This window comes from Caretta caretta, chromosome 2 (genome assembly GCF_965140235.1).
Source record: "Caretta caretta isolate rCarCar2 chromosome 2, rCarCar1.hap1, whole genome shotgun sequence".
NCBI classification, from domain to species: Eukaryota; Metazoa; Chordata; order Testudines; family Cheloniidae; genus Caretta; species Caretta caretta.
Genome location: NC_134207.1, coordinates 85,188,495 through 85,209,248, shown reverse-complemented (window position 1 = coordinate 85,209,248; position 20,754 = coordinate 85,188,495). Strand labels below are relative to the sequence as shown.

The 20,754-nt window shown below is 44.0% G+C and overlaps 1 protein-coding gene across 1 annotated transcript in view; it reads right to left on the bottom strand.

The window, feature by feature from the left end:
- Positions 1-19,527, bottom strand: part of SMCHD1 (structural maintenance of chromosomes flexible hinge domain containing 1) — a 168,505-nt gene extending 148,978 nt beyond the window's left edge. Inside the window, exons 1-5 of the mRNA XM_048840395.2 lie at positions 19,231-19,527; positions 5,108-5,183; positions 3,880-4,041; positions 1,444-1,526; positions 1,217-1,347 (exon numbers count right to left, since the gene is read on the bottom strand). Of these exons, the coding sequence (XP_048696352.1) occupies positions 1,217-1,347; positions 1,444-1,526; positions 3,880-4,041; positions 5,108-5,183; positions 19,231-19,410 (632 nt within the window). The 5' untranslated portion in view covers positions 19,411-19,527. The remainder of the gene's footprint in view (positions 1-1,216; positions 1,348-1,443; positions 1,527-3,879; positions 4,042-5,107; positions 5,184-19,230) is intronic.
- Positions 19,528-20,754: the final 1,227 nt, after the last annotated feature.

Here is a 20,754-nt window from a genome sequence, read left to right as displayed (position 1 = left end):
CAAACTACAGAAGGAAAATGACTTGGTTTAGTCAGTTTCCTTCTGTATCAAGTTCTTTTTATAAAGACATGAGGCACAATCTTAAAAACATTTCTCATAATTGCCAGATCCGTGTTAAAAACATTTGAGATACCATGATGATAGCCATTATACAGAAACTTAAGATGACAGAATGGTAAAAGACGACATACTAATCCTAGCATAGTTTTCCCTTTGTGTACAGCACATGGAACTGCCATAAAGAAATAGACGAGGAAGTTAATTACTCTTCATAATGCAGCCCCTTTTTCATCACAGATTTTTGGATCAGGAAGATGAGAAAGGTTGCTGGACATCCCTTTGAATATGGTGCAGGCTTGGCAAGCCAGTCAATTGACTGGTCAAATAATATTAACTGACCACCAGCTATTGGACCACAGTCATGGTGCCATTCTTTCATTTTTTAAAAAACTTCATTTCATTGTGTTGTTGTTGTTTTAGTTAAAGTAACTTATTTTTGTTATTTGGCATAAGTATGAATATATTTAAGGCTAAGTCTATTGGAGACCATGAAGTCGTTTTCGTTACCATTGTTACTGTTCCAATAAATTAATTCTTTAAAATAATTTGACCAGTGTTTGACCAATTATTTTTGACTATCAAATGCCCAATTCTAATGTGGTGTGACAGAGGTAGCTGCAAGTGCCCCCAATACTTAAGCCTGACTACAAAGATATGGAACTTGATGGACAAACTCATCTGGTTTGGCAAATCCTTTGTTCCTACAATAGAAATGGATAGGTTGATCTGTATTTCAAATTGAAGCAGTCCAAAATGGAAGCAAGATATGAATTACTGTCATAACATAATTTGTAGAACACAGTGCAGTCTCTTTTAGTAGAAGGTACCCATCCACAATTGGCTGATTCAGTGCATAGCTTAGGTATGTTCCTGGATTCCCCACTGGCACTAAACCCTAATATAGCAGCATCCACGACTAACACTTTCTACCATTTCCAGTTGGTTTGGGCACTCGTCCCATCCTAGTGAACAATGACCTGACCTCAGTTTTTCGTATCTTCATCACCTCTCAGCTGGGCTACAGCAATGCAATATACCCAGACATGAAGTCTGATATTAGTAGTTCTCTATTTTAAAAAATACGCTCTGTAAAGATCTTCACAACTTGTCAGTTTTTCAGTTGTGTGATTAAAAACAACGTATAAAGCTTTCTAACCTTTCAAAGTCACCTTGTCTTGTAAACTTTGATAATCTATACACAGCCCAGTTGTTAAGCTGCTTAGAAGTCATCCCTCTTCCATTATCAATCACAGCAACAGCTGGTTTTCCTTGAGAGTCATCAAATAACTGTTTGGAAAGAAAAACAAGGAGAACCAAAAAAACCAAAATCAAAACATAAAATCCTAAATTTGAAACAAATAGGGTATTCCTTTCGTATCTTACCAATTTTATCTGTATGCTTCGAATGCCAGTATTTCGAGAAGTAGCTGACAAAGAATTGTCAATCAACTCAGCAAAGGCAAATGCTAAGGAAAGAGAAAAAACTGTTAGTAATTCTTGATCTCTAAAAGTAGCAGTAGGAAAATGCCCACATACTTGACCAGTGTTCCCTGGGCATGACTCCCAAGATAAGTATGGGCAATATATGACTGACAATGAAAAATACTTGATCCACCATCACTTGTTTTAAGGGTCACTCATGTAGGTTTATTAGTGATTTGCTGAGCACGTTCAAGTCCCCTACAAGGCGAGTGGCCATTAGTTATGCTTGGGAACATAACTGAATGAAAGGGGTTCCCCTCCCCTGACACAGGAGACAAATGTGTTCCTCCTTGTTCACTGGTGGAACATATTCTGGATCACTTATCACAATCAGGAATGAATTTCGTAGACATCAAGTGTTTAACGGACAGCCTTTCACCTACAAAATTTTATGGGACAGTCTGGATTCACTAAAAAAGGGATTGGGCACAGGTGGCAAAATTTACAGAAAACAAAATTATTTAAGTTTAGTCAAGACCACAGAAGATGAAGAAAATTGCAGAGGGAGCTAAAAAATTTGGTGAATGGAAGTATAATAGTAGATTTGACAAATGCAAGGCAACACACACACTGAAGTAATCGGAAGAAGTAATCGGAACTTCTCAGACAACTTTGCTAGGTTCTAAATTGTAACATCTCAGTAAAAAAGAATGAGACATCATTGCTCAGTGAATACCTTTGCTCAGTATACAGCAACAATCAAAAAAGCAAACAAAATATTAGGTGCATAAAGTGATGATGAGCAATAATGACAATTAAAATGCCATGATTTAGAAATACCTGTAATAAAATGTCACTTTCTGGTCATTCCACCTCAAAAGAAGATATTACAGAAGGAGGGGATGGTCAGATATGGGCAACAAGTGATAAGAAACATGAAAAATCCTCCATATAAAGAGAGTCTGAAAAGATTAGGACAATTTACCTTAAAGGAGATCTATAAGACTGGATGTGATAATGGTACACAAAATAATGAACAGTTTACAGAGAGCAGATCAGGCACGTCTATTCACCCTCTCTAATACAAAAACAGTGGATATTCAATTAAATTGAAAGGCAGCACATTTAAAACTGGTAAAAGGAAATATTTTTCCTACAGAACATACAATTAGCCTGTGAAACTCATTGCCACACCATACCATAGAGAAAAAGGGCTATGTAGTATTCAATAGAAAGAACAGGACACGCATCTGAATAATGTCATCCAGACGTACAACAGTATAAATTAAAATAAACAGCCTTTGAAAGGGTTATAAACCCTTATTGCTTCAGGAAATAAACTAATCTGAAATGGGGATTAGAAAGAAACTTTCCCTGTGCGCAGGTTTTTCCCGTAATTGCCTACTACTGGGCTCTTGCACCTTCCTCTAAGGCACCTGGTATTGGCCACTGTTGAAGATATGAACTACTTGTCCAAACCTGTAAGCCTATTCCTATGTTCCTAAACACTCCAACTGCCACAACAACAGTCATCAAACAGACTAAACCAAAAACTGCAGAAGGAAATAGGAATATGGTAATCCAAAAGATTGTGAGTAATTGGTGTTTGCTGCTGGTGAAAAGAAATAGGGATGATTGTGAGCCACATCTTATTATAATCCAGAATTCTATGTATGAAGTGATGTGCATATAGTTCTATGATTGTGATTTTTCCAGGCAGTTCTGAGCCTAGAAGGATATGCATACTAAATAAAGAAAGCAAAAGTTTAGTAGTATTTAATTAAGTTGGTACACAAATTAATTTGTACCTTGAAACGCATCAATGATCAGAAAAATGACCAATGTACAAGTGGCACCTTCTTTAAAGAGTATATTAGCTTACTTTATTAACAAAAGATAACTAGTTTCTATTTTTTAATCCTGTCAGCCCTAAAGAGCCAAAACACAGATAGGGACAGCAAGCAGGCTTGTATTCAGACTCATGCATCAATAAGCCCAAAATACAGAATCTACTACAAGTGCAGGCACAAGAAAGAAAGGCCGGGCTTTCAAGTCTCTGGTTGAGTTTGCAAGATTCTCAACAACAACAAAGTATTTTTGCTTGTAAAATAAGCAAATTTCTTCTGCAAGTAACAGATGCAGTAAACTTGGAACCCCATGATGCTTTGAAGACTCTTTTTAGAGTCACTTTTTAAACCAGAGTTTAAAAGTAAAGGTGAACTTAAACTGAAAAAAACGTAAGTTTAAATGCTCCAACAGAAGTGACAAAAGGTAAAATACAAGTGAAATTATTCATGAGCAAGGCATTTCTTGTCTTTAAGTCCCTTCTAAGGTAAATGATGATGAATAATACATGAAAAACAATTATTTAGATTAAAAAAAAATCTGAATACTTACGCAAAGGATTTTGCCCTTCACTAGCATAATATTCATACATGCCACTTTTGATAAGCGTGTCATAGTGTGGTAGGAAGTCAATTCGCTCCTTTGTTGCTGAAAGTAGTGTCTGATCAACTGACTGTAGCAAATACAAAGTAACCCCTTCTTGAACAATTTCACCTGCAATGGAATTAAAATATTCAATACAAAGGAATAATCCCTCCAAATATTGGTAAACTCCTGCCCCAAAACCTGGAAGATAGTTTTAACGTCTGATGCACCTCTTTTCTCTTTCCACTAGCTATGAAATTTTCCAAGGAGGAACAGTAACTTAATTCAAAACCTTTTCATATTCCCAAACTTAGTAAAGTCAGTACTTCCAATTGAAGTACTAACACACTATCTTTGCAATTTCAAACTTTAGACTTTTATTAGCCGAATGAAAAACATAACACCATAATGTACAGTGGAGAAAGCATTTTGTCATAGCCAAAATGGCTGAGATTTCCTTCCAGTTTTGCAGCAAAGTTTACCTTTTGGTTAAACTGAAGCAAAACAAAAAAACCCCAAAAAACAAAAAACCTCACAAACCTAGAAAATTAAGTAAATGAATGTATACAGTTATATTGGAAATACTTTTTCAACTTTACCTAGTGTTCCTCATCTGCTAACGTTATAATAAATCCACTACAAGAAAACAGTGTAGTTACAGTCACAATATAAGACTGATTTGTGTACCAGTTACAAAATTTTTTGTGTCACTATCCAGGCATGCTTAGCTAAACCCACTTTTTGCTCTAATTACATAAGAAATTAAACTTCACATAGAACGAGATGCCATTTTGCAGACATTATTTATCACATAACTTAACCACTTTGTTAGTTTTTCAGTGCCCCAATGGTTCCTGGAAGAGTTGGCATTATTTCGAATTGCAAAATAAAAATATTAACCTTAACTATACATTTGACAACACCGCAAATTATACTTAGCACGGAGAATTATCTGATGACAGACAACTAAATATTAGTTTCCATCATCAAAAACAGTATGTGTGTGAAATTTGTTCCAAAATGGATTTTCGTAACAATTTTGTAACGCTTTATTATATAAAGAGGCTTTGTACTTCCCTTTGCTATTGTATATGTAGCATAGGAATACAAATAACATTCTTACAGTTTTGATACAGTTATGCACTGGACAGCTGTTTTGGAGTGAGATGTATGGTAAATAATATATCACACTTACTGAAGTTGTCATCTGTAATCTCTTTTCTATTGGTTGTTGTGATAACAAAGTTATCTTCAGAAGAAATGCAGAGTGCCTACAAAATTGTAAAAAAAGTCAGTTATAAAAATCAATTGTTACATAAAGTGAAGGATAGATAAAGAGAAGGAAAAATTAAAAAGTACTCGTCTCCTTTCCATTCATTTTGTCATTAACCAATGAACAATGATCAAATATGTAATATTTTGCCCTTAACATTACCTTTAGGAATTGACAGAATACAATCTAATTCCAAGAGGTTTTTTTCACTTGCCGTTACATCTTTGCAGAATGCTCTGGTACAAGAAGTTTCCCTTACATGATTTAAGCACCGTCAATTAGAAGCTGTGCAAGGCTTTGCACAAGGAGACACTATCTTGTAGGTAATCTTAGAGACTGACACATGAAATATGAATAACCGTAATTTAAACTGCATAGCTACAAATATTAATGATCATGAAATAACCCATGGCTAGTATCTGACTACAATATCCAACCAAAGGGAATTACACATCAGTTAAAATGGTATTTCTTTTACTTTTCCTAAAATAGCATCTTCATTCAAAATGGCCATTTGTTCTCACATTATAATAAATAAAATAAAGAATAAAAATCAGTTTTTCATAACACAAAATTTTGAATATTGCAGTCAAGTTCCATCTAACTTTTCTCCTTTCCACGTTTAACAATACATTTTTGATATTATAATATGCCTGACATACCTCTGACAACCTTCATTACCTCTTAACTATATCAATCTCTGCTATAGCTTTCTTCAAAACTTTTACCCATTAGTTTGACCAAATGTATGCTTTTCTTTGATATGGTAATTTCTGTATTTTCTATACTTCTAATAGATACAAACATCTTATTTGCCACTTCAAAATGATACTGCACACCTAGTAAATATCTTAATTTAACTATTCATTAGGATGCCAAACACTTCCCACAACCCTCACAGGAACCTGTAAACTGAATACCAATTAGCATATAAGTTTAGCAAAAATAGATTAAACATGCACTAATTTATTATACGGAGTGTGGATATCAACCCTTATATTTAGGTTGCCTAACCTTTTCTATTAGAACTCATTCTTTCCCTGAGAAGCTCCAACATCTCCATTGTTTGCAACAAATTTGGAAGAGGCTACAAAAATGCATTTTCTTTGTCCCAGGAAATTCCTTTCAAGTTTGATAGTTGTAAACTATTAAATGTCACCATTTCCCTTATGTTGCTTGCATTTCTGAGGAAAATCTTGCCAGCATACCAAAATAAATACTCTAAAGAGCCAGATCAATGCCACTGACAAAGAAGCAGCAGCATCACAGCACAGGAGAGCACCTGGGTGATGCCAGAACAGCTAGAGCAGTGGGGCAGGTGCTTCAAAATGCCAAACTGTTTCATTATAACAGACTGAAGACACTGATCTAGAAAAGATGTTGCAGTCGGTAAGGATTGGCGGGGTCTAGAACCCAGGATTGCGGGCTCCTGGGCAATTAACACCTCCACTGAGGAACTGGGTGGAGTAACATCCAACAATTACTGGACAGTTAGGTAGTGCAGGAAGTACCACCCAAAGACACCAGAACAACAGAACCCTGTGGCTGCCTGATTGGTCCACACCAATTATTTAAACCAGGAAACTGGCCTAGTGAGTCCCCTCAGCAACAATGAAGACTCATGCCCGCTATCACTACAGACCTTGCCTTTGACCCAGTCTTGGGCACCTGCCTTTGACTCCACCTCACCTGGCTTACTAACTAGTCCTGACTCCTGCCTTCAATTCCAGCTCAGCTTGACCTTAGTACCAGTCTCTTGGCTTGATTTGGCAACCTGTCCCAACTCCTGAATTCAATCCCAGCCCGGCAGACACCACTGGGCCAGCTGCTTATGCCCCTGCCATTACAATAATCATCATCACAAGAGAAACATGTGTGAACAGCTTTGAAGGACAAGATCATGCCATTCTGAATTAAATTTGAGAAGATTATTCTACGCATAAGGAGCAGCACAGAAGGAAGCATGGAAGTGCTTGTAGGAAAAACAGAAAAATGGACAATGAAGCTTGGCACTGATTGCAGAGCAGAGAGCATGGTGGACAATGATAAAGTTCAGTGGAGATAAACTATGAAAGGCCTTCAAAAGACAAGCAGATTTTATTTGATACAATGGAGAAGGTGAAAGGACAGGGATGAGACAGGCAAATCAACTGGCCAAAATGATGATCTTAGCTGTAGCATTTTGGACAGATGTGAGGGGGCAAGATGTATGGCAGAAGAACCAGAGAGAAGCTGCATTACGCAAAGAAGGAGGGATAACAGACTGGACAAGAATTTTGGAAATGTAGACAGAAAGAATGATTATTTAACCTACTATAACTGCAATTCTTTGAGATTTTGTAGTCACTGTGGATCTCATGGTTAAGTGTACATGGGACTCACGTGAACAAGCTCAGAATCTTTTGCATAGCAGTGTCCTCTGTGGCCACACATGTACCTTGTGCCGCCTCAAGCTCTCGGGCAAAGCCATAAAGGGCAGAGCCGCTACAACATTCCACCATTCCCTCACAGTTTGAAGCCTGTAGTAGCTGGGAACCCCAAAAAAACAGGAACAGAGGCCAGGTCATAGTAGCCACACTGACAACATTTTGAAGAATCAGTTACTGTAGATAGGCAACTGTTCTTGATTCTTCAAATAAGTGTCAGTATAGATCTCTGTGCAGATGACTGGCAAGCAGTATCCTCTTAGGTGGTGGGAATGAGAAGTAGCAGCTGCATCAGTTGAAGCATTATGTATTGTACTTAGCTGCCACAGCTGATGCCAAGTTTGTGAGAGCAGTACTACAATCACCGTACAAGTCTCAGAAAAACACACGTTTCTGACACAGGCGAAGAATATCACTTGAACTCTGAAAAAAGAAAAGGAGTACTTGTGGCACCTTAGAGACTAACCAATTTATTTGAGCATGAGCTTTCGTGAGCTACAGCTCACTTCATCAGGTGAGCTGTAGCTCACGAAAGCTCATGCTCAAATAAATTGGTTAGTCTCTAAGGTGCCACAAGTACTCCTTTTCTTTTTGCGAATACAGACTAACACGGCTGTTCCTCTGAAACTTGAACTCTGGTGGAGTGAGCCTTGAAGTCTGGCAGGTATACCAGCACACTGTGTTACCCATTTTGATATCCTCTGTAAGGAAATGGCTTGACTTTAGAAAACACAGCCATGACTCTAAATAGTCTGATTGATTTGGTTCCATCAATGTAGTAAAGCAAAGTCTAGTGTGTGTCTCTTTTCTCCTGATGCAGAGTGTGGCTCAGGGAGAACTTATGAAGACCGGCAGTTTGATCAACTGATTTAGATGAAAAATTCTCAGATCACCTTACAAATAAACAGGTGCAGTTGCAGCACCATCTTATTCTTATGGAATGTTGTATAGATGTGGTTCAGATATAAATGGCTAAAGCTCACTGACTATTCCTGGCTGAAGTAATAACCATTAGAAAGACTGTCTGGAGTGAGATGGTGCAGGGAGCAACCTGACAGAGGTTCAAATGGAGGCTTCACAAGTCTCAGATGAGCCTGACTGAGGTCCTAGGCAGCAGCTGGTTCTTTGACTGGTGAGTGTGTAATAGTCACTTGAGAAACTTGATATCTTGGAATGAGTAAAGACCTAAGCACGACTCTATAGGCAGGTGGCACGCTAAAATCACCAAAAGGTGGGACTTTAATAGATCCAAACAAAAGGCCTACCTATTTTAAGTGCAATAAGTAGTTGAAGGTCTGTGGGAATGGGTCCAGACCATGTTGGACTGCCAATATTGAGGAACTTTTCCTTTTAGACAAATACATTCTTCTAGTAGATGCTTTCCTGCTCTGTGTTAGTATTTCCTAGAGCTGTAGCAAGAAGTCTTTGTCTATAGTATTTCACCAGCCAGTCAACAGCCATACCCTCAGTTGCAATGACTTCAGGCCTGGTATATCTGGCCATGGTATTGTAAGATCAGGTCCAAGAAATCTGGGAGTTGGATTGGAGGTAGGATGGACATTTGTAATAGTCTGTCAGGCGAAACAGCCTTGGCCCATATCAAACTATGACAATGATAATGGCTTTGTCTCCTTTGATTTTGGAAAGGACCCTGGAGGTCAAGGGCATCGATGGAAAGGCATACAAGAGGGCTTTTCCCTGTTTGTAATAGGCTCTCATGAGAAGGAAGGTGTTTGGTAACAACCCTGGAGTTACCTCCTCTCTGGAACAAAAATTCTAGCACTTGGAATTGACATTGATGAGGAACAGCTCTATCATCAGGGTCCTCCAACAAAGGAATATCATCTCTATGATAGACGTCCACAACAACCACTTGTGAGTGGTGACCAACTGTCTGATCAGGATGTCTGCCAGTTTGTTGCTGACACCTGGGAGATGAAGAGCCATTATGTTATCAACTGTTGATGGTATGTCCAGGGCCCAATAGCTTCCAGGCAGAGGGGAGAGGAGCATGTGGCTCTTTGCTTGTTTATACGGTGCATCACAAGGTGTTATGTATCAAGATATGCTGTGGGAAGTTTTGCAGAACAAGTAGGAAGACTATGCAGGAGGATGTTAATACGGAACTCCATATCCTCTAGGGACTATGTCCCCATATTTGAAGGTAGCCCAGGTGGTCTTGCTAACCTATATCAGACACATCAGTGATTACAGTCTTATTCAGAGAATGGTACCTCTCCATGCATGTTTACAGGTTCTCTCTACCACCTGTGACTGCTCTAACTCTGGCTCAGATTGAAGTCTGGCAACTGGCACCATGTACCTGCATGCAGACATATGGCCTAGCAGCCCCAGATACAAGCATACCATCATAGGCATGTTTTCTTCTAACCCATGCACCAGTGTTTGCATGGACAGGAACCTGTCTTCAGGGAGGCATGCTCTCACTGAACCAAAGTCAATCAGAGCTCCTATGAACTCTATGGTCTGTGGTGACCTGGAGAGCTAGAATGATGGAGGAAAGTGTTACCACCTTGAATCTGAGGTGGCATATATATTTGTTCAGTCTCTTCAGGTCTAAGGTAGGTCAAAGACCTTCTTTTCTTATTTGGAATAAGGAAGTACAGGGAGAAGATTCCGCCCCTTTATTCTCACATTCTCTTCTACTGATCCCAGACAAAGCAATTAGTCCACTTCTGTTTGTAACAGACTCTCATTAGAAGAGTCCCTGGAAAGAGGATGGTAGTGAATGGATTTGTATAGGACAGACTTGGGCAGTGATAACTAATACCGATTTGTCAGCTGTAATAGCTGCCCAGGCCTGGTAGAATGGTAGCAGATGGTTCCAGAAGGTTGGTGTAGACTTCAGATTAGCACAGGTGTGGCTCTTGACATTCTTGTTAAACCTACTGCCTCAGAGGGAGCTGGGATGGTCAAGGAGGCAGAAGAGGGGCATCCCCTGGAATACTAGGTTTCTTCTGTTGCTGATATTCAGTCTGTCAGTCCTGGAAGCAAGGTGTACTCTGCCTTTGTTTGGGTTGATATCTGTAAGGCTTTCTGTAGGGAGCCAGCAGATAAATCTCCAGGGACTTTAATATAGCCCTTGTGGAATTCAAGAGAGTTTAGGCCAAGTCCATCAGGACCTGCACTACCTTACCCTTCAGGACAGCAAGAAAGCCTGGCAGGCCAGCCAAACCGCTTTGAGCTCCCTGACGTTGATTATGGAGGGCCAGATCGTCCCACAACCAGCAGCCCTGCATGCTGCTGGCCCAGGTGTGCTTGCCAGCCCACACCTGAAGCATCAGAGACCAGGGTCACTGACGGCGATGGGGCCACAAAGGGAGCTCCCTCCAACACCAACCCAGAGTCCAACCACCAATCCAGGGATGACCAGATGTGATCCAACACCCAGCTTACCCGGTCTAGGTCGTGCCTGTTGAGAATGTATACCAATGCCAGCCACACTTGCAGAAGCCAGAGATGGAGCCAAGCGTGACAGACCACATATGTACATGTGGCCCAACAACCAGTCAGGTGCGAGCCGTGGTGAGCGGGTCGTTCTTCACATGGAAGATCAGGTCTGACGTGGCCTGAAAACGTGCCTCCTGAAGGAAGGCTCTGGCTCGCATGGAGTCGAGGACCGCTCCAATGAACTCTATCCATTGCACTGTCCTTAAGGTGGACTTTTTTTGTTGTTTATCATCACGCGCAGGTCGCAACAGGTGGAGATCACCAGACTGATGCTCCTCTGCACTAATTCTGGAAATCTGCCCTTGATGAGCCAATCGTCAAGATACGGGAAGCCCTGGACCCCTTGATGTCTCAGGTTAGGGGCCACTGGCACCAGACATTTTGTGCATACTTTTGGGGCCAAAGGGCAGTGCTGTGAACTGGAAATGGCGTCCGCCCATTATGAAAGGGAGGAACCTTTTGTGACCTTGAAATATGGAAATAAACATCCCACAAGTCAAGGGCGGAGTACCAGTTTCCTGGATCCAGGAAGGGGATGATGGAGGCCAGGGAGACCATGCAAAAATTCAACTTCTTGAGAGACTTGTTGAGGTGTCGTAGGTCTAAAATAGGGCTGAGGCCCCCTTTTGCTTTCAGGATTAGGAAGTAGCGGGAGCAGAACCCTTTTCCTTCCATGTCCCCAGGGACCTCCTCTACCGCCCACAGGTGCAGTAGGTTCTCAACCTTCTGAATGAGATGTTGCTCATGACAATGGTCCCTGAAGAGGGATGGGGAAAAGGGTGGGTGGGAGAGAGGGGCGGCCGACAATTGCAGAGTATAGCCCCGAGATACTCTCTCTAGCACCCAGCAGCTCGAGATGACCCACGACCAGGCTGAACGGTAGGGACGGAGATGGCTGAGGAAAGAATCAGGTGGATCCAGGGAGATGACTGGGGTGTTGCTCTCGAATTCACCCTCAAAATGAGCGCTTCTGGCCCCCTGGATGCTTTGCCAGACTGGGTGGGCTGTGCGGGTGAGCAGCAGGAGGAAGGGCGGTGATGACTAAAGCTTGTGTCTCTATCCCTTCTCCTTGCAGACCCCTGTCGAGGCTGGCGGCGGGGGTGACCGTCTGCTTCCTTGCAGACTGCAGCGTATGCATACCCAGCAAGCGAAGAGTGGCCCGAGTGTCTTTCAACCCATGCAGCCTCGCGCCCATCTGCTCCACAAAGAGTCAATTCCCACCAAATGGGAGATCCTGGATTGAGGTCTGCATTTCTTGGGAGAGGCCAGCAGTTTGAAGCCTGGAGCTGCGCTTCCAACGAGCCCCAAACTAGCATATAAAACTGAGTTCACCACATGCTCGAGAGAGTTGACTGAACCCAACACAAGAAGCTGACGAATCCTAAATGCAACCAACACCTGGACTATCCATGTGGAAAGGACCCTCCTCCATCTCAGCGTTAAGAGGATAAGAAGAATTGGTAAGATTTCATTTCAGAGATTGTATTTCCCTTTCTATTCTTTAATATAAATATCTGTAGGTCATCTTACTGAGTCTACACTCTCTAGCAAGACCTAAAGTAACCATATTTTAGATTATAAATCCAAGACAACTGGCCTCAAGAGAGATTGAAAAGAATTGTTTTAAGCAACTGCTTTTAATATTCTAGACTTGTCCCTTTTGAACCAATCTCGTCAAAGAGAAGTAACCACAATCTTCAAAGTGCCTTAAAGACAAGTGCACCCTTGGAAGTGTGATAAACAGGTACTAAAGAATTGTTGATCATAAGTAAAAGTAATAAGAAATTTGCATTGTTCTTTGCTATAACTGCTGAGCCTTAACTCTAGCCTGTATTCCATGTGTAGTCAACACATCTGGTTGTGTCCACATTTGAGTGGTAAATTCCTGACTATATACTGAAGTGGTTCTGGGTGAATTAATAAATTTTTGGCTGGTGAAGAATAAGCAAGTGGCTTGGTTTGAGAAATACTGCCCAAGTTAAAAGTTGACCGGAAAAAACCCCAGCATGAAACTAGTGGGTTAACACTCCTCAGACTCAATAAAAACGGGTTATCCCATTGGGATTCTATCATATATTGGCAACCCTAGTTAGTCTGAAGCTTTAAAATCTAACTGGCATCCAGCAAAATTCATAAATTGACTCCCTTTCATGCTTACACCACTCCCACACTGGTTGCACTCTGAACAGAGGCTCCTTGATAACCTCATTGGGGTCATTCTCTGATGGCAGAAGAGAGGGATCATCGCTTCATACCAACAAGAAGGAATAAGTCAGGATGGTATGGAGGAATATATTCCTCATAGAAGAGTGGCGCTGGTACTGGATCGGATGTCTCTTCAATACTGGGAATATCTCCAGGGTGATACTGATGCCTCCAGCATACTTGAGGTTGTTGCTCAACTCCATTGTTGACACTGGTTACAGGTTTGGTGCTAAGTCTCTCATTCTGCCCTTTTAGGAACTTTGTCCTCAGAGCTGTGTCTTGCATCTTCCATCTGAGAACATCCCTTGGTCTTGGAAACAAGCTTATGCCTGGACCAGCTGTGCAAGTCAGCATCCTATTTGAGTGGGCGAAGATGCCAGCTTTGCTGCCTAAGTTGGGGAAAGTCGTATAGGAGCCAAGCCGTTGGTCCTGGTACTACTGGTGCTAATGCACTCAATGCTGAGACTGTCAGCACTGAAATCTTATGCATTGGGGACTTCTCCAACATGTTGAGGAGGTTGGTGTTGATGCTATTGATGCCAACTCTGCTGATGTCCTTTTTACATTATTTTCATTGCCTTATCCCAGAATAAGAAAAATGATTGAGGGAGCACTAGCTGATGCTGGTACATCTGGCCTCACTCGGATCAGAACAGTCATCCCTCAGGATCCAAGTGACCTGCATGGACTGCTCAAGTAAATATAGATTGAGCTGTGCATCCCAGAACTTGCAGGTCCTGGCGGAGAAGAGCTTGCACACAAAGTACTTATCTAGGAGGCCTTCTCTCCTAGGCAGAAGAGACATTGGTTGTGTCCACCCTTCATAAGGATCAGTCAGTCGTATGACAGGCAGGGTTTGAACCTTGGGGCGTGGCAGTTGATGCTAAGAGCCTTGACCTGCCATAAATGGGGGATGTACTGGATGACAGGTGAGTCAATCATCTCTTGCTATTTTTTAAAGGAACATGTTTTTTCTCTAAAGTGTGAAAACACAATTCTTCACCAAATGGGTTGAAAAGAACTGGTTTAAGGGATCAGAACAGAGTACCAGGCTAGACACTTGCTGGATTCCATCTGGCTGTCACAGTTAAGAGGCACATGAGGTAGGAGAACGGCCCCTCAGCCTTTTATGCCCTCACATGGGAACATGAGAAGGCACAGTACGCATACATGACCATGAAGAACACTGCTATTCAAAAGAAATCCAATCTTGTGCACATGAACACCTACAGTGGGACCCACACTTGACACATACTTAAAGAAAGAGTGGATCTTATAAATATTGGTCATGACCAACATTAGAGCTAGTTGGAACATTTCTGACAAAAAGTATCAAAACATTTTGGTTTCAACTAAGACTTCATCAAAATGTTTTGGGTTTTTTTGGGTCGGAGAAGATAAAGAGACCCTCACATTATAGCCTAGTGGTTAGAGCACTGGCCTGAGACGTAGGATACTCAAATTCAAGTCCCTGCTCTGCAAGAATCAAAGTGATCTAGTGTGAAGAACTCTGCTTTGAATCAGGCAGGACTTGAACCTGGGTCTCCCATGTACCAGGCCACTCCCCTAACCACCAAGCTACACATACATCAATCATTCAGGCATTCGGATATCTCTTCTCAAATTGACATTTTCTGCACAATTCCATTTTCACAAAAACTGTTGAAAGGGTTTTTTTTCATTCCAAAGCAGAACACACACACATTTTTCAATCTCAAATGTTGCAGCAAATCAGAATTGTCATCTTCCTGTTAGTCCTAACAATACCACTACCAATTCTCATCTTCTCCTTGTCTTTTGGCTTCTCTCTTTTTGTTCAGCCACTGAAACCTGATGGCAACAGAATTTCTTTAGAAAGGTCACCTCCGCCCATGCCTCCTAACTGAGACAGAGGTGCAGGTATAGTTCTAGCACCTCTCCTTTACAGGTTATGGGGTCCTTTTCTCTTTGGGGATGTCTATGTGAAATTACTCATACTACAGTAATCTTAATAAATCAACAACAAAAATATTAAAAAAGAGAATGAAATAAAATAAATGTTTGCTTAACACATTAAATTAATCCTTCTCATGACTGAATCTAAATAAGGCACTGGAAACTTCTCTTTTGTCCAGAGATCAATTCTTGCTCTGTGCTCCTTAGATACTTAAGCCATTCCCCCAATTTTCCTAACTAGTTACACACAAACACTCTAGGACTAGGAGAATTACTCATCCTGCAGGAGGCAGCCCAATGAGGGATGATGACTAACAATAGCAAATAATGACCTTTCAAAGGCTGAACAACCTTGCTCAGACACTACCTTACATGGACCACCATAACTGGCTATACCAAGATTCAGAGAGGCCTCTTAACTTCTCCAAGCAATTATTTCTTTTACTAAGAAATGACTTATGACCAGATCCCCAGACCTTCCATCACAGTTATGAAGGAAGAAGCAGCAGGATTTGGGTACCGCCTGGATTTATGGGTCCAAAGAGAGAGGCTGTGTCACACAAAATGCCCAGGGGATGATGACTATGTTTTCACACTAGTAGAGGGAGAGGAGTGAGCTTGAGTAGACAATGAATTCAGTTTGAGATTTTAACATCAAAAGGTGAAACCAGGACATCATAAGACGTCTGAAAGATAGGCCAAAATGTGAAATTGGATGGAGTGAGACAGATCAGGATTAGAAAATTAAATTTCATCTGGAGGATCCACTTAGCTAGGTAAGCATTCAATGGCCTAATGTGAGATGCAATTGCCCCATCAATCATTTCCCAGGAGAGAGGGATTTTTTTTGCTGGCTTGTGTTGAACAGCGCACCAAAGTTTGACAAACCTAGATGAGTCAGAAACTCTGATTCCTGAACAGCTCTTAGTGTTCAAAGACACATCAGTAACTGCACAAGTCAGCTGAGGTGGGGCAGGATAGTAAACTTCTGCCAATAAAGGGATGCCAGCATCACAACATTGAAATCTGCAAAGACTATGGGAGCAAATAAAACACCAAATGATACGGTGGCATATTAAAAAATACATTTGAGACAGAGCAAGCCATAAATATTTTTGAAACAAAAGAAATATGCAGATAGGCATTCCTTAGGTATCTGAAAGTGAAAGTCTCCTGGTTCTGCTACTGCTGTGACAAACCATATAGTCTAGATCTTGAATTTCTTGCAGACCATAAAAAACTCCAAAATCATATCCTCAACTGACACTCTAGGTCATCTCTGGTCCAACCCAAACAGCCGGTCACGCTCTGAATCTGACGTTTGGATTAGATGTTGATATAGAGCAGTGGTTTCCAAACTGCGGGTCAGCACCACTGACCGGGCCATTAAAAGTCCTGTCGACGGTACCGCCCAGGTAAGGCAGACTAGTCCATACCTGTTCTGACACTGTGCTGCACCCCAGAAGTGGCGAGCAGCAGGTCTGGCTCCTAGGTTGGGGGTTCCCATTGTCTGGGAACCAGCAGCAGCAGCGCAGCCTTCAGAGCCGGGTGATCAGCCAGCAGCCACCACTCTCCGCTGTGCCTTCAGAACTGGGCAGGTGGAGAGCGGTGGCTGCTGGCCGGCCGCCCAGCTCTGAAGGCAGTGCCACCAGCAGCAGCACAGAAGTAAGGTTGGCATGGTATTGCCACCCTCACTTCTGCTGCTGGTGCTGCTTTCAGAGCTGGGCACCTGACCAGCAGCCACCACTCTGGCTGCCCAGCTCTGAAGGCAATGCAGAAGCAAGGGTAGCAATACCGCCTCCCCCTACAATAGGCTTGCAACCCCCTTTTGGGTCTGGACCCCCAGTTTGAAAATCACACATATTTTGCGGTCATAGCAAATTTTGCTGTTTATGCCATTACCAATGTGATTTCTCCATAATTTAAGTAGACCCCTAGGTATAGGAAACAGCAGCAGCAAGATTTAAACACAACTGGGAAGTGAATGGCAAAACAGTGGACAGAATCAAAGATGACAGATATCCACCTCCAGAAGTTTCTAAAATTTAGAAAGCTGCTTCACCAGTCATATTTCCACCCACTCCCATCTCTTCAACAGTCAAGTTAATTCCACTGATTAGCCACAAGGCATTCTCTCAAATAAGAAATGCCTCCACCCATTTCCATTTCATATCTGGGCTTCCAGAGCAGTGCTTTCCAAACTTTTTATGTCGTACCCCCCTACCAGTAATGGAATCTGTCCACGCCCCTCCAGGAGTCGTGATCCGGAGAGGGGCAGGGCTGGGTGTCTTTCCCTTCCCACCCCTGTAGAGGCTGGCCCAAACCCTGCCACGTCCCCTGAACGTTCCTCCATACCCTCCTGGGGGGGGGGGGCACACACAGTTTGGGGACCACTGTACTAGAGAGTTGTATAACTCCTGTTTCCTAAGAGGCATAAAGAGCTTCCCTTTTATCTTTCTAGAATAAAAGTTTTCCACTCCCAAACTCAAACTTGTTTCTTTCAATAAAAAATGAAATGTGATAGTAACAAATACCGCAAAGTGACACGTTCAAAAATGTGGAAAAGACTTGAGATAAAAGCCAGCGAGTACTTTTTCCTCAGAAAGAAAAACAGTCACAGTCCTGATAACAGAGAACTTTTGTTTCCCAGTTACAAGGTTTCTTAATCCAACAAATTCTTCTCTCCCAAGAAAGTATCTGAAATTAAACTTCAACAAAAAACAAAGCAACAAAACCCCACTTTGTAAATGAATTTAAAATTGCAGAGAAACGTAACACATGAATCAATCATTAAAACCATAGAATATCAGGGTAGGAAAGGACCTCAAGAGATCATCTAGTCCAACCCCCTGCTCAAAGAAGGACCAATCCCCAACTAAATCATCCCAGCCAGGGCTTTGTCAAGCCTGACCTTAAAAACCTCAAAGGAAGTAGATTCCGCCACCTCCCTAGGTAAGGTGTTCCAGTGCTTCACCACTCTCCTAGTGAAAAAGCTTTTCCTAATATCCAACCTAAAGCTCACACACTGCAATTTGAGACCATTACTCCTTGTTCTGTCATCTGCTACCACTGAGAACAGTCTAGAGCCATCCTCTTTGGAACCCCCTTTCAGGTAGTTGAAAGCAGCTATCAAATCCCCCCTCAGTCTTCTCTTCCGCAGACTAAACAATCCCAGTTCTCTCAGCCTCCCCTCATAAGTCATGTGTTCCAGTCCCCTAATAATTTTTGTTGCCCTCCGCTGGACGTTTTCCAATTTTTCCACATCCTTCTTGTAGTGTGGGGCCCAAAACTGGACACAATACTCCAGATCAGACTTAACCAATGTTTAATAGAGGCGAACGATCACATCCCTTGACATGCATCTGATGAAGTGGATTACATCCCATGAAAGCTTATGCCCAAATACATTTGTTAGTCTCTAAGGTGCCACAAGGTCTCCTCTTTGTGTTTACTGATACAGACTAACACAGCTACCACTCTGAAATGTAACACACACGCAGGTTCCCAATATGTAGTCAACCAATGAGTTTCCTCTGCCCAGGAGGCCGCAGCTCACAGTGGTGACCTACAAGGCTACAGCCACCAGGGGCTGAGAATTAACAGCCGAACAACGAGGGCAGCCACTAGCCACTGCAGCCCCGGCCGGCCAAGGGCACTGAGCACAGCGACCCGGTGCTGCTCTTTAGCGCCTCGCCAGGCAGACAGTGGCAATCACCGCGCACCGGGCGCAGTCCCTTCCCCGCAGCCCCCGCTCCCCAGAAAGGGCCGCCGCAGGATCACGTGGGGCAGCGCGGCACGTGCCGGGCTCGGCAGCACCACACCCCCGAGGCTGTCGCGCGCTAAAACGCGCAACGGCCGCTCGGTTTGGGCAGGATCAGGGACTCCAAGCCCGCTGCCTCCACCTCGCCTCGCGCCCGTGCCGCCTCCCTGCCCCCGCAGCGCTCCCAGTGTGCCCCCCGCACAAGCCGGTCGCAGCAGCCCAGTTCTGCCCGCCCGGGCCCCCGCTACCTGGCACACGGCGCTGCGGAAGCCGCGGTACGTCCCCGCGTCGCAGCTCAGCACTTTCTCCTTGGGGTCCCCCTGCTCCTGGCGCCGGTCGAACAAGAACACGGTCCGGTCCCCGCTGCCGTGCGGCCCTGACAGGCTCGGCTCCGGAGCCCTAGTGCCGCCTCCCGCCGCCGCTGCCATGTTGCGGAGCAGAAAGCAGTAGACGGAAGCTGCCCAGCCACCGTGGCCTTCGCCTGAGCCTGGCTTTAGGCGCGCGGGCTCCCCCGCCTGGCGCGGCTCCCCCAGCGAGCGGAAGCCTCCGCTGGGAAGTGGGCGGGGCTGGAAGGGGGGGTGCACCAGGGAGGGGGTGGGGCCTGCGGAGTGAAGGGGCGGGGCCTAGGGATGGAGCCTACGCCAGGGAAGGGGGAGCCGGAAGTACAATAGCGGAGGGGGCAGGGCTGAGTTAAAGGACTCGGCGCGCGAAACGGAGATGAATCCGCCTGAGGGCGGAGCTAAGAGAGCTGAGGGCGGGGTAGGGACCGGGCAGTTCCGTCTGTCCCGGAAGTGAAGTTACTCGCGAAAGAATCATCCCGGGAGGGACTAAAACCAAGGGCCGTACGTCACTTCCGTGCCAGCGTGCACCATAGAGAGGGGAAAGGATGTAGCCAGGGAAGCCCCGATTTTTCACCCAGGAATTCTGAGCGCTGCTGCTGCCCCCGCAGGCGGTGGGACGAGAGCGTCTGTGCAGGCGGCGCCGGAATCACGTGGTCTTCGGCTCCCCTCCCAGCCCGGGGCCGCTTCCGGACCAAAGCGAAGCTGCCGCGCTGGTAGGCGGAGAAGGGTCGCCCCAGGAGGCTGCTGGAAACTCTGGCCCTGCAGCCTGAGCCTCCACCTCCCTCCCCCGCTGGGAGCAGGGCGCAGAGCAGCCCCCGGGCGGGCGGGCGGCTGCTCTGAGCCCTGGAGTCGCCCTTTGTGCCCCGGGCCCCCGGCTGTTCCCACCCTGCCCCTCCCGCTCAGTGGTATCGTCTCGGGGCGTCGCTGCCAGACGCCCTCCGCGGGGCTCCGTTGCCAATTGAGCAGAGTGCCGGGTCCTGCTCCTCCTGGAGATGAGCGAAGATGCAGGCACCGTGTCAGTTGTTCTCAGCCCACCCTGGCCACGCAAAGCAGGGGACCCGGCTCCGCCCAGCCGTCCTGCAGCTGTTGTCCCTTCCCACCTGTATTTCCGCAGAGTAGAAGAATCTGTTCTGGAGCTGCGTGCTTACAGAGAGAGTTGATTGACTCTGAAAATAACGCGAGGGTGGGGAGCAGAAGTGTTGTACTGAAGTGACACCCACAACCCCACATACAATCCCAGATGAAGATCCCTAGAAATATCTAGTAAAAGATCAAGCTGACAGTAATTTGTGATCAGATTACGTATGACCATTATTAGATGTCGGGGTTAGCACACTACTGAGATGAATGGAGCTAATCACTAGCTTTGCTATTCGGTTTGCAAACTGAGGAAGACATGGTCCATTGTCTCTGCCCTGATAAAGCCTAGAA